The sequence below is a fragment of the Trichechus manatus genome, unplaced genomic scaffold, assembly GCF_000243295.1.
Source record: "Trichechus manatus latirostris isolate Lorelei unplaced genomic scaffold, TriManLat1.0 scaffold00063, whole genome shotgun sequence".
Taxonomy (NCBI): domain Eukaryota; kingdom Metazoa; phylum Chordata; class Mammalia; order Sirenia; family Trichechidae; genus Trichechus; species Trichechus manatus.
Window position 1 is genome coordinate 7,763,677 of NW_004443999.1, and position 17,832 is coordinate 7,781,508.

The 17,832-nt window shown below is 44.0% G+C and overlaps 1 protein-coding gene across 4 annotated transcripts in view; it reads right to left on the reverse strand.

Annotated features, from left to right (window-relative positions):
• Positions 1-15,542, reverse strand: part of FECH (ferrochelatase) — a 24,519-nt gene extending 8,977 nt beyond the window's left edge. For 3 of the 4 annotated variants that reach the window (XM_023733985.1, XM_023733986.1, XM_023733988.1), the window contains exons 1-4: positions 15,389-15,542; positions 9,275-9,401; positions 2,242-2,361; positions 625-773 (exon numbers count right to left, since the gene is read on the reverse strand). In XM_023733985.1, the coding sequence (XP_023589753.1) occupies positions 625-773; positions 2,242-2,361; positions 9,275-9,401; positions 15,389-15,434 (442 nt within the window). In that variant the 5' untranslated portion in view covers positions 15,435-15,542. Of the gene's footprint in view, positions 1-6; positions 415-624; positions 774-2,241; positions 2,362-9,274; positions 9,402-15,388 lie in introns of those variants that run through there. The other variant, XM_023733987.1, reaches the window with a different exon arrangement.
• Between the last annotated feature and the right edge of the window lie 2,290 nt (positions 15,543-17,832).

The window sequence follows — 17,832 nt, forward strand, 5'->3', positions numbered from 1 at the left end:
GTGTATTTAGGGTTTTCACTCTGCACGTGAGCATTTGAGCGTCAGAAGTTCTCAGAGGCAGTTACCAGACGTGTGCTGTCCTCTTTTCAGTGCCATGTCCAAGAGGCACTTAAACGCCTTACAATGGGGGACTGCTGAGTGCTGAAAGCAGTTGCTGAACGTTGCTTGTGGCTTCAGTGATAGCTAGCTAACTCTGTTCTAAATGATGTCTATCGTTGTTGATCTAATTAGCTATCCATCCAGAAACAGCAAAAGTTGCAGCCTCCATCCATTTCCCACAGACTTCTTTCAAGTGCAATGATATATGCGTCTTTTATTCATGGTAGGTAGCTCCTGCCTTATAATCCAGCTCAACCTAACACACATCTCGAACTTCCTTTTGAAGCTAATGTTCCAAATCTTTAGCTTTTTTATCTGTAATGTAAGGAAACAAACAAAAAGGCTATACAACCAAGGACAAAGAATAATGCCTCGAGAGCTAAGTGACCATGTTATGTAGAAATCCTCACAAATCAGGAGCTCACAGTACACAGAACACATCTGTCATCCAATACCGTTTTCAATTTCAATTTTCAACATTGAAAAGAACACACCTAGCGAAATGTTAAATAAGGAGCTCTTTACCTGTGTGGGGGGACATCTTGTCCAGCAACTTCACCATCCCTTCTCCTTGCTTGGACGTCCACATCTTAATGGGGGACCCGCCACCAATCCTCCGGTACTGCTCTTGGATTCTGGGGGTTCGGCGTTTGGCGATGATTGGTGCCAGCTTACTAAATCATTTAACAGGTAGGTAAGCTGATTTTATTCCACCTTAGCAACCCAAGAAACATTTTCAACTCAATTAAAAAAAAAGGTAAGCAGAATTTTAAGAAAAGCCTAACAAGATCAAGACTTTAAAAATAAAAGCTTCAGGTCATGGATTACAGCCAGCTCTTTGGTGCAGATAGAGACAGCGAGCTGGATACTCCTAAGGAGTATGCACCTCTGCTCCCCAAGCTGTGCTGGCAGGACACCCCGAAGATTCAGGACACCAAACAACCCACAGACAGCCCTAGCTAGTACCTGTGGATCTTGCTTCTAGCAGGAACTAGGATATAAAACATAGGAAGCACACATTCCTATTTATAAAAATACCTATAAATCTTATATATCAGTGAAACACAGACTAAATAAATTAAGGTACGACCATATATGCAATTCTATAGTCATGACAAAAATGAGTCAGGTCTATTTAATCTGTTATAGAACAATCTCCAAGATACATGGCGAAGTTTAAAAAAACAAATAGTAAAATGTCAAACAATGTATAGAATACATTCACATTTGTGTAAAAAAGAGGAGGACACATACACTTATGGAATCCCTCAGTGATGCACACAGTTAATGCGCTCAGTGGCTAACCAAAAGATTGGGGGTTCCGAGTCCACCCAGAGACACCTCCGAAGAAAGCCCTGGCTATCTACTTCCAGAAAATCAGCCATTGAAAACCCTATGGAGCACAGTTCTACTCTGAGACACAATGGGTAGCAACCGGTACTGGTACTGGAGTGTGTGTGTGCACGTGTGTGTGTGTGTGTGTGTGTGTGTATATAAAATTATACATACAGATATATACATATATGTACACATACATGTATACATACATATGTGTGCATGGACTATTTCTGGATGTAACAGTGCTTGTTTTGGGGGTGGGTAACTGGGACACAAGTCCAAGGTAAAAGGGACACTTGTTTTTTACTGTAAATACTTCTATACTATTTACATTTTTTATCACATGCATGTATTAATTTTTCTTTACAAAAACCTATTTTAAAAGAAAAAGGAGAGAAGGAAAAAGGGAGAGAAGGACAAGAGGAAGAGTGGAAGGACAGCATTCACAGTACAAATGAATAATTGTTTTACTGAATGCTAATCAGCTGTTAAATGCAAGGTACAAATATATCTTTAAAGGTACTTCCACTGTGCCAGGTCAAGACAACCACAATGTCCAGGGCTCTGGGAGGAAAGGGCTCAAGGAGAATCCTCACTAACTTGCTTTTTCTCTCTCCTCTGCAAGTCTTCCAAAATCATGTCCTTCTGATCTTTAATAGGAATTAATAATGCCACTCTAACCACTACCAGATATCTGGTAAAACCTTTAAAGAAAAAAAAAAACCCATAGACCTGAGACACAAACTTAGGCAAAACACACTGCCTAAATTACAAAAAACGGAGAGGTGTTTATACGTATCTTACTTTTGCAGCGGCAGCGTCATGAGGTCTCGATCCAAGAAAAGCCTCAGCAGGAAGTCGTGAACATCTCCAAGGGTTTCAGGGCCTCCCATGTTTAGCATTAATATCCCGGTTTTGGGCTTCCTACATAAAATAAAATGCAATGGTTGATCGGAAACACTTTTTATTTTCCTCTAGGGTGGAATCTTGGTTCAGCGAGCAAGCTCTCATCTAATCCATGGGATGCAAAGGTCAAGGCTACAGACTCTCATGGCCGCCTGTCCATAGGGACACTCGGGCCTCTGGGCCTCCGTGGTCCAGCTTAGGCTATGGCCTTCATCCCCCAGTTCTATCCCTGGCACTGGTCCACTGATCTGCATTTGGCTGGAAATGTTTCTCTATTCAAGTGTCAGCCTGAACAAAGATCCCTTCCTCTTGGGGTCTAAGAGTCAAGGTAGAAATCTAAAACTGCCCTGAGGCTGAAGCACCTGTACACGTGGATGCCTTATGAATACACAGGTTATTTAACATTTAACATCTCCAGACTTCAGTGTCCTCATCTGTAAAATAGAGTGCCACACCCACCTCAAAAGGTTGTTTTGAGAATTACATCAAGGTGCGTAGGTGGCGTAAACGGTTCGTGCTCGACTACTAACCTAAAGTTTGGTAGTCCAAACCCACTCAGCAGCAGCTTGAAAGAGGGGCCTGGTGATCTGCTTCCGTAAGATTACAGCCAAGAAAACCCTATGGAGTAGTTCTACTCTGTCACATGGGGTCGCCATGAGTCAGAATTGACTAGATGGCAAAGGGTTTGTTTTTTTTTTGTTTTTTTTGGTACTTAAGTCAGTGAGCATAGTATCTGACACACAGTAAGTTCCACTATACACAGAGAAATCTTGGGTTTCCCTATAATTTTAAACCAAAGTATAAACCAGCCCATCTCTCTCTCTATTGCCTGCTCCTCTCTCTTTAGTCCATTACTAAGTTATCATTAAATTATTTCTTGCTACTCTGCTCTCTTCTCCAGCCCCTGCCCCTACTTCTTCCTCAGTGTTTCCTGCTACGATAAACTACATTTCTCACTTTACAATCACCCCTCTCCATCCGTCATTTAAACCCAAGTCTTCAGATAATCCCTGCAAAAAATTGCTCTAACTTACTCATTCAAACACTGAATGAACAGGAAGAAGCAAAAGGAAAGTAAAACTCCATAACAAAAGTTTTAAGTCAGGAAGCTTCTAGGAAATTAAAAAAATAGAAGTACTATGTAAAAATGTAAACTTAAAATTCAGAGCAGCTCTGGAGCCCCACAGCCCAAAGTGAGCCAGACTGGGAAGAGTTCGCTACTCCTAAGCCCCGCCAGGGGGCGATGGGGAGCCACAGTGGGGCCAAGCACCTCCCACAGGCCAAGTGAGTTCTGACAGTCCCAAGAACATGACAAGACTGCAGCGCCAATCACATGGCGGGGTAGGGTAACTAAAGGCCAAAGAGTGTTTCTTCCATTTACTCTTTTTGCGTTTTCTGTACTTTTTAAAATTGAGATATAATTCATTTACCATAAAATTCACCACTTTAAGTGTACAATTCAGTGGTTTTTCGTATATTCCCAAGGTTGCGCAACCATCACCAACTATCACCTCTTATATAATTCCAGAATATTTTCGTCATCCTCAAAAGAAACCCTGTATCCATTAGTTGCTCACCATTCTCCTACTTCCCCCAAAACAAAAAAACCAAACCCGTTACTGTCAAGTCAATTCCGACTCATAGCAACCCTATAGCACAGAGTAGAACTGCCCAATAGGGTTTCCAAGGAGTAGCTGGTGGATTCAAACTGCTGATCTTTTGGTTAGCAGCTGAGCTATTAACCACTGCACCACTGGGGCTCCCCACTTCCCCCAGTCCCTGGAAAATACTAATCTACTTTCAGGGGGGTCTATGGATTTGGCTCTTCTGGACATTTCATATAAATGTAATCATACAGTATGTGTCCTTTTGCTCCTTTTTTCATTTAGCATAATATTTTCAAGGTTCATTCCCATTGTAGCATTATCAGTACTTCGCTCCTTTTTATGGCTAAGTAATATATCATTGTATGGATATACCTTCTGTTCATTCTTGATAAAGCAGCTGAGAAATAACCAGTCTGAGGTTTATTCAAAACCAAACCCACTGCCATGGAGTCCATTCCGACTCAAAGCGACCATATAGGACAGAGCAGAACTGCCCCATAGGGTTTCCAAGGAGTGGCTGTTAGATTCGAACTGCTGACCTTTTGGTTAGCAGCCAAACACTTAACCACTGAGCCATCAGGGCTCAAGATTTATCCAAAACACCATTACTACGAATGCTGAGGGGGTCCACTTCCTACATCAGACCACTTCTATCTCCCAGCTTCTAAACCAAACCTGCTGACATGGCTCTCATTTGGATGACAATTCTCAATGTGTTCTAAAACTAATGAGGTTATGATGCCATTTTAATTGGCAATTTTGTAAACAACAGCTAACAACAACTGGCAATAACGTAAAGTAGCAGACTATTAAATTTATACAGGTGGAAACTGTTCTCTTGATCAAACACACTGTGCGTGAATGAGGCAGAACTCTGAACTCTCAGACTAGGTTTCAGAATGAGAACCAATTCCTAGGAAAAGGGAAATGTCGCCTTGCAATGAGGTAAGGGATTTTTCTAATTTAGACCCCTTATAAAGATTAACTAAAAAGGACCCCTCGTGGTGCAGTGGTTAAGTGCTCGGCTGCTAACTGGAAGGTCGGTGGTCCGAACCCAACAGCCGCTTGGCAAGAGAAAGAGTGGCAGTCTGCTTCCACAAAGATTTACCGCCTTGGAAACCTTATAGGGCAGTTCTACTCTGTTCTATAGGGTCACTATGAGTCAGAATCGACTCAATGGCAATGGGCAATTTTTTTTTTTTTTGCTTTAATGAAAATTAATTAAGATTACTTTTCACATTGTTGCCCTAGATCAGGGTTTCTCAACCTCAGCACTATCGCCATTTTGTAAGGGATAATTCTTTGTTGTGGGGGTTGTCCTGTGCATTGTAGGATGTTTAGTAGCATCCTGGCCTCTATCCATTAGATGCCAATAGCAGTAATTCCCCCTGGCAGCTGACCACCAAAACTGCCTCCAGACATTGCCAAACATCTCCTGGGGGGCGAAAATGTACCCCACCCTCTGTCGAGAACTTTGTCTTGAAGGAAGGGGATTCTATTTCCCTTTGCTAAAACAAACAATTACATTTCAAACATCGTTTTATAACTTTTCCACCTGCTCTGACCAGAGAGCAAGGCCCTGGTGGTGCAATGGTTAAGCACTCGGCTGCTAACCAAAAGGCTGGCAGTCTGAACCCATCAGCTGTTCTTTGGAAGAAAAAAGAGGGAGTCTGCTTCCATAAAGATGAGAGCTTTGGGCAGGGAAGGACAGGAAAACTGGAAATATGGACACGGGGAACCCGGGGTGGAAAGGAGGACAGTGCTGACACATTTCAGGGATTGCAACCAATGTCACGGAACAATTTGTGTATACATTTTTGAATGAGAAACTGATACGCGCTGTAAACTTTCACCTAAAGCACAATTTAAAAAGAAGAGACATAGCCCCTATACTCAAGAAGTTAATGGACTATTGGCTAAATAGCATTATCTATTGAATAAATTATTAACTAATTAAAAAAAAAAGATTACAGCCTTGAAAACCCTATGGGGCATTTCTACTCTGTCCTGTAGGGTCACTATGAGTCAGAATCAACTTGCTAGCAACGGGTTTTTCAGACCAGAAAAGCTATCACTAAATTAACAAACTGGTGTTTAGTTTTCTTTTCTTGATACCTGAAAATCCTAGATTTATTATTTTGTGAGTATAATGTTCCTTTAATCTTTCTACTTAGTCCACCAGTGTTCTCCTGGGATCCTATCTTTCTCCCTTAAAATCTGTGACTCACACTAAATTAAGTGCATTTTTCCATGGACTGCTGCCATTTAACAGATTACTGGTTAGAAACCTCAGGCGAAGGGATGTACCTAAGCCACAGAGGGTATCAGCATTCAAACGGGATTTAGAACTGTGTTTTTCATCTACAACACCTGAGCTCAGAACAAGCGCCGCTTTAAATGGGACATTACTTGGCCCTGCTCCCAGTTTTGCAAACCCATTTGATCTTATCCATGAAAGAGAAGCACGGGATTTGAAAATAACTAAATACGCGTGCACTTAATTCAAAACTGTGTTGTGCATGACGAATGGCGCATTAGTAAGCCCTGGTCAACACCCCCATCCCAGAATGTGAAGTGCAAAGCTTTAGTCAAGGGTCTCTGTCTCTTCCCCCCTCCAGAGAGGGCACATCTGAGACCAAGGTCTGAATGGCCAAGGTCCCTTTGTTTAAACGCAAAAGTACCAGCAGAAAAACATACTTAAAACTTGTCACTTGCAAATGTTTCAATGTTTTGCCATTTTTATATGCTGGGACTCTCAAAATATGAGGTTTTACCTTAAAATTATTAAATGTACATAACAGAAATTTAAACTGATCAATTAATAAATAAACAGTAACTCCAATCTACTGTATATAGACAGCATCAAGAAAAAGAAACAAAATCTCAGCTCTTCATCAAACCTAAAAGATGTGATTGGCCTGTGGCTCTACACTGCCTCTAGAACAGGGGTTGACAAACTAAGGCGCTCGGGCCAAATCTGCACCCTTCCTCCTGCCTGTTTTTTAAATGAAGTTTTAATGGCCCACGGCTGCTCATTTATTTATCTGCTATATTACCTGCTGCTGCTTTTACGTTATAACACCAGAGTAAATGCAACAGAGACCATATGGCATGCAAGGCCTAAAATACTTACCATATTTTTATGCAAATAACCTCTGCCTTCTACATTTGTTTGCTAACCATGCTCTCCCCGCCAACCGCTAGGTATTTTCATAAGTGCTGCTATGCCAATTTTTTTTCCTACATCTTGCTGTAAAAAAATTAGCATAGTGCGCTTACCAAAATACCTTAAGGGGAGAGGGCATGGTTGGCAAACAAATGTAGAAGGCATAAAAATATGGTACTACCTGGACATTTACAGAAAAAGTCTAATATCTAGTGTCTCGACTTGTCTATACTAGGCTAGTCTAAGACTAAGCAGCCCAATGCATCTGCAAGGTGTGTCATCAGAGGATCACAAAGACACACATCACATCATTATTTCTAAGATCCCAAAACTGGAAATAACCTATATGCCCCACAACATGGAACTGGACAAATAAATTATGATCTAATAAAATACTCTCAAGTTATTAAATGAAGTTTTAATATTTAGTTTGCTAGGATGGCATATTATTGAGTAGTTACAAATGTAATATGCACAGTATAATCACATTTTGGTAAACATGTACTGAGTGAATGTTGATTGATAGAGACAAAATACTGGCTGGTGCGATTATTCATTTTTTTATTTATTTTTGCCTGTCCTTATTCTTTAGATTTTCTACAAACGAACCCATTTCTTCTGTATAGATGTGACATAAAGTTACTTAGTAGAATTCTGTATTTAATGTAATAATTTAATATTAAGGCTACATATATTATTTTTTTTAACACTAGGAAAATGTAATGAAATAATTTTTCTTCGAGGCTTTTACAGAAAATCAGTTCTTCACTTTACAGCAAATATTCCAAGCTTAAATACTGAAGGCACTTTGTAGTATGGTTGAGGTGGAAAAAGAGGAGCCAGTCCCTACCCATCCACCTTACCAGACTCGACCTTTTAAGAGGACACAGAAGCAGAGGAGACGACTTAAGGCTCACCTCTAATGCCTTATCCCAAAAACCTCAGCTAACTTAGTACTCAATCAATGTACCCATGACGACCCAATGAAAAATCTTTCTTCCAGTTGCTGTGGAGTTGATTCCAACTCATGGCGACCCTATGTGTGTCAGAGTAGAACTGTGCTCCATGGGGTTTTCAATGGCTGATTTTTTGGAAGTAGATCGCCAGGTGCCTCTGGGTGAACTTGAACCGTCAACCTTTTGGTTAGCAGCCGTGCACCACAAGGGACTCCAAAATAAAAATAGCAAATGCAAAACAAAAATATTTTACTTTCATAACTATATGATGCCTGGTCTAGCAGAAAGGTGAAAGAGCGCAATAGTTCACAGCTACTTTCTTCCATTCACTCTGCCGAGTTCAGAGCACTATTTCTAGGTATGTATTCACCTAACGAACGACCATTTATGAAGCCGCTTGCTGCCTCTGTTATCTGAGGATGACCTGAAAACAGCTGTGGCTTCTGCTATAGAAGAGAACACTCGGTACCTACGCCATGCCTGCTGACCCACATCAGCAAACAGAAAAGATGAGGTATGAATGTGTACTTTACTTCCTTAATAAATTATAAATCCTATTATGTCATCTAAGGAGCCCTGATGATGAAGTGGTTAAGCACTTGACTGTTAGCCGAAAGGTCAGTGGTTCAAACCCACCAGCCATTCCACAGGAGAAAGATGTGTCAGTCTGTTTCCATAAAGATTACAGCCTTGGAAACCCTATGGGGCAGTTCTACTCTGTCCTATAAGGTCACTATGAGTCAGAATCAACTCAACAGCAACAGGCTTTATTTTTGGTTAATTATGTCATTTATAATTATGCTCACTGTGTTACCAGATGAAAACCAATGGTGGAGTTCGCTACAGAAATCTTCCACAGATCGGTTGCTCTTTATGCTGCACAGAACATGGAGTTCGTAGGTATTAATTATGTTAGACTCATAAATACATATAACTTGTGTAATGTGACATATTTAAGAACCAAATTCCCGCGTGACTTGCAGACTGTACTCAGCTATGCATCCTTTAATAAAAGCCCAATGTGGGGGATGGGGGATAAAATCTGTAGTCTAACAGCTGTTGAAAGAAAGCCAAAAAAATAATAATCGAGCACTCCGATGTATTGAGTTTTCCCAGCACCTTTCCTGCTAGGTAGCGTGTATCCATCAGTGTTTGCATCAATAAAGAGAAGTCTTTATTTGTGCCTAAAATTAGCTTCATACCTCTTCTCTGGGTGAACTTGAGGTTTTGTGCTTTTGACCTGTCGGGCTGTTTCCGTGGCTGTTGCTGCGGCCGCTGCCCCCGACTGGCACCTCCACTGCTGCTGTACCCTCGAGCTGCCGGGCACCACTGTGACAAAATTAAAGCACAGCATGAAACCTGGGGGAAGCAATTTCTTTTGAAGAGGTACTCGGCCCCTAATTCCTGGATTTAAAATTTAGAGAAATGCTATGCCAGAGATGATTCACCCAGCATTTTCTTGCAAGCGGGTGGAGGCACTTAAGGTGGGGAGTCTCCAAGGAGATGGGGTGCCGGCTCGCTCCCTTAGGATAGGACGGCTTTTCAGAATCTTCAGGGAGGCTTTGTAGAACCATATGCGCCTCCTCTCCCTGCCTCAGCTTTAGATTCTGATATGATCCCTTAGGAGACTCCCTGCACATTATAAAAGTTCTAAAAGTAACTGATGGTAGCACAGGTGAAGAGCCCACAGTAAAGGTAAAGAAAGCCTGGTCTGAGGAGTGGACATGGAAACCTTCTCTAAGTCACTGCACAGGTCTCATTTCTGCCCACAGGCCTCCCCCAAGAGCACCAGCTCTCAGTGCTTGGCCTTGGCAAGAGGTCTCTGGCCCTCCTTCTGTTACACTCACCCACAGAGATGGAGTCTGCACGGCCCAGGAGACATGCCTCCCTCCAGACCAGGCTCCAAGTACCCAGAACCCCAGAGCTCTCTACCCCTCAGGCCCCCAGGCCACTTCCAGAGTCAGTGCAGGCCTCTTTCCTGGGTCCGTCCTCCTGCCATCAGTATAAGCAGTTCTTGACCTGAAGGGTGGCCAAGGGTGGCTGTTTGCAGGGGCAAGGATGGAGCTGAGACATGTAGACTGGCGTGTCCACATGTGTATGCACAAGACTCTTCACGATGCAGGACAGCGCCAGTGATGGGATGAGAAGCAGGGGAGGCTGCTGGCCAGAGGCCACTCTCCCAGGCCGCCCTGCGTCTGAAGGAACGCTGAAGAATCAGTCTGTTCTTCCAGGTCGTGATGAAGGTGTATTTGTCAAAGCAGGAGGGCAGAAAATACTTAACATTTGGTTTTTTTAATACCACATATGGAGGCCTGGTGGCACAGTGGTTAAGAGCTTGGCTGCTAACCAAAAGGTCAACAGTTCAGATCCACCAGCCATTCCTTGGAAACCCTATAGGGCAGTTCTGCTCTGTCCTATAGGGTCACTATGAGCCAAAGTTGACTTGACGGCAGCGGGTTTTGGTTTTTTTTTTTTCTTAATACCACACATGCAGCCCTGGTGGAGCAGTGGTTAAAGCGCTGGACTGCTAACCGAAAGGTCAGCAGTTTGAAACTACCAGCAGCCCCACGGGAGAAAGATGTGGCAGTCTCCTGCCATAGAGATTTACGACCTTGGAAACCCTATGGGGTCGCTATGAGTCAGAATCCACTCAATGGCAGTGGGTATACCACATATAAGGAGCCCTGGTGACACAGTGGTTAAGTGCTAGGCTGTTAATCAAAAGGTCAGTGGTCCAAACTCACCCAGTAGCTCTGTGGGAGAAAAGACCTGGAGACCTGCTCCTGGAAAGATTACAGCCTAGGAAACCCTATGCGGAAATTCTACTCTCTCACTACGAGTCTGAATTGACTTGACAGCACCTAACAAGAGCAACATCCCACGGATGGTATATGTGCTCCACCCATTTTTCTTGTCCTGGGCCTCACCAAGAGTTAGTGCTGGGCCTGGAGCATCCGCCTGAATTAAGGACTCTCCGTACCGTACCCAGTTGTAGCACGAACAGTGTGTGTCCCTATAAAACACAAGTGCAATTAAACTGAAGCCATGCAGCAGGCACTGAAGATGGTAATGTGGGGCAGTGGTTATAACCATGCTCCACACTACACACGTGACCTCCCTTCCCCATTCTCAAACCAGCCAGTTAGAAATCAGCTTGAGCTCAGTCTCCTGCTATCTTCCTCCTCCTTCCGAATCAAAGGTGTTGTGGTAAGGAACCCAGGCTGTGGACCAAACCACCCTTGCTCTGAATGCAGCTCTGCGACTTCTAAATCATGTGCCCTGGAGCCAGGTTATAATCTCTCTGAGCCTCAGTTTCCCCAGCTGTAAAATAGGGATGGTGACACCATGTTATCAGGATTCTTATGAAGGTCACCCAAGACAAGACAAGCCCTTTGTACAGCCTCTGCCCCATAATGATCAATGCTAGCATTGGTTTCATTTGCAAATTTTTAGAGGATAGGGACTAAATTGCTCTGATTTTTTTTTTCTTTTTACTACGCAGCATGTCTATAAAATATATCTCCAGGCAACCTAGCTTTCAGTCTATCCAGATTGTGCACATTCCCAACAGAGCCAATTATGTGTGGCTGTGCTAATTCTTATTAACTCAAAGTGCACGTCAAAGATTGACAAAAAGAAATTCAATTCCACTCAGACGAAGCCTCAGACCAACTCACATCTCCTTATTTTAGACAAGTTCAATTCTGAGCTGCACGATGAGGTTTAATCAGGTTCTCAATCATGCCGCCACGTCCACAATTCCTAATACGAATGAGATTTCTATCAGCTTCCATGGGATGTGAGGATGTAACTCTGACATTCTATAATTTGACTGCTGGTAATAAAATGAGATTTCCTCCTGCTGATGCAAAAAAAAGTCAAGGGGGAGGCTTAGGGGCAGGACTAAAATCTCCAACTAGTATATTAGGATTTCCTAGTATAATTTGAGGGTCGGTCGCTTCTCGGGCTGCTTAACTATTGTCATGCCCTCTACCCATGAAGTTCTAGTCTCCACCAAGACTAAATTCTCAGAGGAGGGTGATAAGGCTAATGGATTCTTTCGCTGAGGATGAATACACTCACGTGTCAAGGATGTCTCTAATAACTCCCCTCCCCTAATGATCTTGAGCCTCCAGAAAAACAAAGAGTGGCTCCCAACCAAAAGACAGAAGTTTGTCTAGCTAGAGGAGTTTAACTAATCATTCAAAGTATATTCAGAGACTCCTGAATACGCCCAGCTCACAGCTGAAGAGAACTCCAAAGGCACAGGCAGCACTGTATGGTGTACTGGATGCGTGTTCTGGAGCTAGACAGACCTGGGAGAAACCCCAGACAGGCCCCACAAGCTGTATGGAAGTGCCTGGGCAGCTCACTGAACCACCCCCGAGTCTCACTTTTCTCATCTGTGAAATAATGATAAGGCCGACCTCGCAGGGCTCTTGGGAAGATTAGAAAGAAATGTATGTCCAGCCCCAAGCACAGTGCCTGGCACACTGTACGTGGTTAAACAAAGAATACTCTAGAGTATGGACTTGTCCACTTATGTACTAAGGCCAGGTAATTCTGACCCGACTCTTAACACAAAAACTGGTCTAACCTCTGGAAGACCTACAAACAAGAAAAGCTATGAAACTGCACAATATGCAGTTGAGATTATGTAAGAAAAACAAACTAACTTCATAACTCCTAGATAAACCTAGCAGGTGAATCATTAAAAGTATACCCATGACTGAAGAAGACCAACTGGTTCTTTAAAACCAATTACTGTATTCTAATATTTTGGATACCTGGGGGTGGGGCAGGGAAGGGTAGAGGAAGGATAAGAGACTGCTTAAACATAGAGTCCTTTTTTATTTCATAGGAAATGAGGATTATTTCAAAAGGTACTTATAAAACACTTGGGCAGAAGGTCTTTAAAAAAATTGTTATTTTCTGGTATGGCTCTAAAATGTTCTAATGGCTTTTACTGAAACACTGACTTTTTTTTGTTACCCTATAAAATAATTTTTTCTAGTTACAAAAGACATATCTGCTCATTATTAAAAAGTTGGGGAAAAAAAGCACAAACAATAATTCATCATTCCATCAACTCTTTCTAATACATACACACACATCATACACCCACACACACACATATTTATATACATATATATGGTATATGGCCTATCCCAGAAAACTTATTAATTCTGGAATATGCTAAACACATAGATTGTAAAATTTTGCTTCTCCATCTTTACTTTCAGAATTCATTTTCAGAAGTGCTAATTTTCTTCTAACCCAGATAATGTTAATCCTTTCCTATAAACCAAAATGAGTGAAGTATTATAACTACCCATGCAACACAAATGGACTTCAAATCTACTTTGATGGTTTCTGAATCCTTCCACTTCATCACTTATAACCTGGGCAACAAACAATCTGAAGGTTCACATATTGTTCCATGCCCTCAAATCTAGAGCCTGCCAGACTTTATTTGCCACAGGAAGGGTCAATGAAAGAAAAGATTAATTCAATGCTTTTTCCAGCCCCATTACTGGTGCCTGTTCTTAAAAGATAATGCTTTTGTCCCCAGTGCCCTTAGTGAGCTGAGCCTCACTGCACACTGGGTCCTTATTATTTTCCTAACAAAGGCACCTGAATTAGGATATGGAGGCTCAGGGTGGGTTCTCTCCACTCCCTCTCAGTAGGTGCTAGACTGATGAACTGGGAAACTTCTTAGAAAAATAAGTCAGGTCTATATCCAGTCACCATTCAAATGCATTAATTATCTTACCATGTGCCACGGAGTCCCTGGGTGGCGCAAACAGTTAAGTGCTTGACTACTAGCCAAAAGGTTGGCACTGGGAACCCACTGCCCTTCAGGAGACAGGCCCGGTGAACTGCTTCTGAAAGGCCCCAGCCTGGAAAACTCTATGGAGCAGTTCTACTCTGCACACAAGTCAGAATCTACTGGAAGGCAACTAACAACAACAGCATGTGGTGGCTTTTTCCATAATGATAACAGTGAACATTCTGAGGGTCTCTGGTAGCTACAAGTCTGAATCGACTTGACAGCAACATTTGTTTTTTTAAATCTACTGTGTGAAGCCCTGGAAACCCTGGTGGGTAGCAGTTAAGAGCTATGGCACTAACCAAAAGGTCAGCAGTTCGAATCCACCAGGCGCTCCTTGGAAACCCTATGGGGTAGTTCTACTCTGTCCTATAGGGTTGCTATGAGTCGGAATCAATTCGATGGCAGTGAGTTTGGGTTTTGGTTTGGTGTGGAGGCCTGGCGGCCACAATGGTTAAGTGCTTGGCTGCTAACTGAAAGGTCAGGGGTTTGAACCTACTAGTCACTCTGCAGAAGAAAGACATGACAGTCTGCTTCCGTAAGTTTTACAGTCTAAGAAACCCTATGGAGCAGTTTTACTCTGTTCTATAGGGTCACTATGAGTTGGAATCAACTTTACAGCAACAGGTTTTTTGGTTTTTATCTACCTGGTATGAGGCACTGTGCTAGACCCTTTTCCTGAATACTGCTCATCTTCATAGCAATCCTGTGAGGTATTATCTTTCTCCTCTTAAACATTTAGCTCCAACAAGGCTGGGTGCCTTGATCACAGTCTCACAGTTAAGAACGCTAGTGGATCTAGTATCCCAACCCAGCAGCGTCTAACCCAGAGCCCCATCAGCTCATTCTGTAGACACAACCCACAGTCACTACCGTGTGCATCAAATAAGTGCGAGGTTAGTGCGTCCCACTTGTTCTCCAAAGCTTTCTAGAAAACATCAGTCTGTCTGTCCCACGGTGGGTCCTGTCACCAAGGAGAAGTGAGAGCCCAGAGATGCCATGGGCTAGGGCGGGGCCACAGTGGACACACTGTGACCTCCACCTCCAGGGAGGGAGGAAACCCCACAACGGGCCCACAGCGACCTTCGAAGGTTCCAGGGTGGATGCCCACGGTGTGATGATGACCATCTCTCTCTGTGGCAGGCCCTATAACAAACCTTCCCTCCCGGACTCCTCACAGCCCTGTTACTAGGTGTGTGAGTCACTATCCTGATTCCTCCGAAGAGAAACACGACTGCTCTGAGAAATCCAGCCATGGCTCCGCGGCCGCCCAGCTGGTCGATAGGCCCCTCCCGCGGCCTCCCGGTCCTCAGATGACCCACGTGCTCCTCGCCCCTCCCAGGGGAGGACCTCTTTCTGGGCCTTCTCCGCTGGGCCCCCGTCCCGCCGCCGCTCCCGGAAGCCCTTGGGCCGGCCCAACGCGAGCTGCCCGCTGCCCCGCGGTCGCAAGGACCTGACCCCAGGGCGGCAGCGACAGCTCACTTACGCCGGTCGCGGAGCAGAGCGGCCGCAGCGCGCAGGGCCGCAGCCATGTTGATGCCGACGGAAAGCAGTCCGGGGATGCCTCGCCGGGAGCTGGGTTCCTTCGGGGCTGCGGCGCGCTCAGCTGTCAGCTGGGGGCCGGGGAGCTCTTTCCCACCGCCACTGCTTATCCCGCGACCGCCCATCCGCCCCGCAGCGCGCCCGCTCATTCGCTGCTGAGGGGGCGGGGCCAAGCAAAGGCACGCCCCTCGCGTAGGGCCCGCCCCCTACGTGGGAAAAAGGGTGGGACTGCGCTAGTGCTGCCCTCGCCACCGCCACCCCTACCGCCAATGCCATCACGAGGTGGTGGGCTAAAGCCCCTCTGGACCCGTGGTCCATGTCGTGGGTGCATCTGCCAACCTGGCCAAGGCAGGAACCGCAAGACAAAGTATTTTTCAGACATTTCCATTACTATTATCTGTTGTTAGGTTCCTTGGGGTAGATCTGATTCATAGCGACCCTATAGGACAAAGTAGAACTGCCAACTGCCCCCATAGAGTTTTTCTAAGCTGTACTCTTTATGGGAACAGATCACCATGTCTTTCTCCCAGGGAGCTGCTGGGTGAGTTGGAACCGCCAACCTTTAATTTAGCCAAGCACTTAAGCATTGCGGCCAGCACTCCACTGCTAACCAAAATGTGGGCAGTTAGAATCCACCAGCCGCTCCTTGGAAACCTTATGGAGCATTTCTGCTCTGTCCAATAGGTTCGCTATGGGTCGGAATCAACTGGACGGCAGTGGGTTTGGTTTTGTGGTTCAGTGAAGGAGATCTTATAGCTCAGCGGTCAAGTGCTCGGCTGCTAACCAAAGGCTAGCAACTCAAACCCACCAGCCGCTCCGTGGGAGAAAGATGTGGTGGTCTGCTTCCATCTAAAGATTACAGCCTTGGAAGCCCTCTTGGGGCAGTTCTACCCTGTACTATTGAATCGACTTGACGGCAGTGGGTTTGGTTTTTGGTGTGAGTGGTTCAGTGGTAGAATTCTCATCTTCCGTGTGGGAGACATCCTGCATCTTGGCCAACACACCTCAGGCACAGCCACCACCCGCCTGTCAGTGGAGGCTGTGTGATTCTACGATGCTGAACAGAATTCAATGATGCTTCCAGGCTAAGAGACTAGGAAGAAAGGCCTGGTGATCTACGTCTGAAAAATAAGCCAATGAAAACCCTGTGGATCTGAACAGATATACTGCATTTGTTTCTGTTCACATGTTGATGACCATTTGGAGATTGTTGATAAAACCAGTATAATCTTTTGTGTACAGGGAAAAAAAAACAAAAACAAAAACCTATGGATCACAGCAATCTGATCCCACCCTGAGGGTGTCCCGGATCGGGCAGTGTTTTGTTCCATTGTGCATGGGGTCGCTATGAGTCAGGGGCAACTGCACAGCAGCTAACAACAGTAACAGATAAGAGAATGTTTTTGCTTCGATTCTCTTGTTTGCCTGCATAGTTACAGCACAGCTGTGGAGACTCTGGTTTTGTTTCCAAGAATAGGGAAAAGAATTATTTTATATTAGACATTCATGACATAATTATTTGATTTCTCTATAACAGCTCTATGTACTGGGTTTTACAGGTGGGACTAGAAAGCAAACATTATACTGCTAACATGAGAGCCTTAGGAAAAGTGAAGGCTAGTTCAGCAAATGCATATCTTAGAGGGATGGTATGGAGAAGTTTATCATATCAAATCCACACACCTTTGTAATGTAGTCACCACCTCCGACCCAGCAGCGGGGAAGAACAGGCACCTCCCTCAGTTCTAACCATTCTTACCTTCACACAACTTCACTCACCTACCTGGCTCTTGTGTTCAGTGCACCGTGGAGTACAAGACAGCCTTTAATACAGAAAGGTCTCCAGCATCATTCATTCACCGAACAAATACTGATTACCTACTGTATGCAAGGTGCTAGTCTAGACACAGAGAAAACAGCAGTGAACAGAGCAGACAATGAGCTTCCATGGGAGTTAGGAGATAGAAAATAATAAAAATATGTAGTATTTTGGATGATGAGTGTTAGAAAGAACAACAAAGCAAGGTGAGGGAAATGAGGGTATGCAATTTGAAACAGATGCACCAGGAAAGCCCTCATTGACATTTGGACAAAGGCCTGAAGGAAGTAAGTGGGCAAGACATGTAGAACATTCCAGATGGGGTCTAGATTGAGTTGAAAACCAGTTTTCTGTAGTTAAAAATGTGTGTTCTTTGTTGAATTTGTTTATTATTAAAGTTAGTCCTCCTCATGTTTGTACACCCACTGTAAAAATGTCAAATTAAATAGTTGCCTTTCATATTAGCTACATGATCTTCAGATCCAAGTAGGAAGTGTTCCTTGAGAAATAGACAATAAAATTGGCTCCAAACATCAAACTGTCTTCCTATACATTTTGCTAATTCTCTA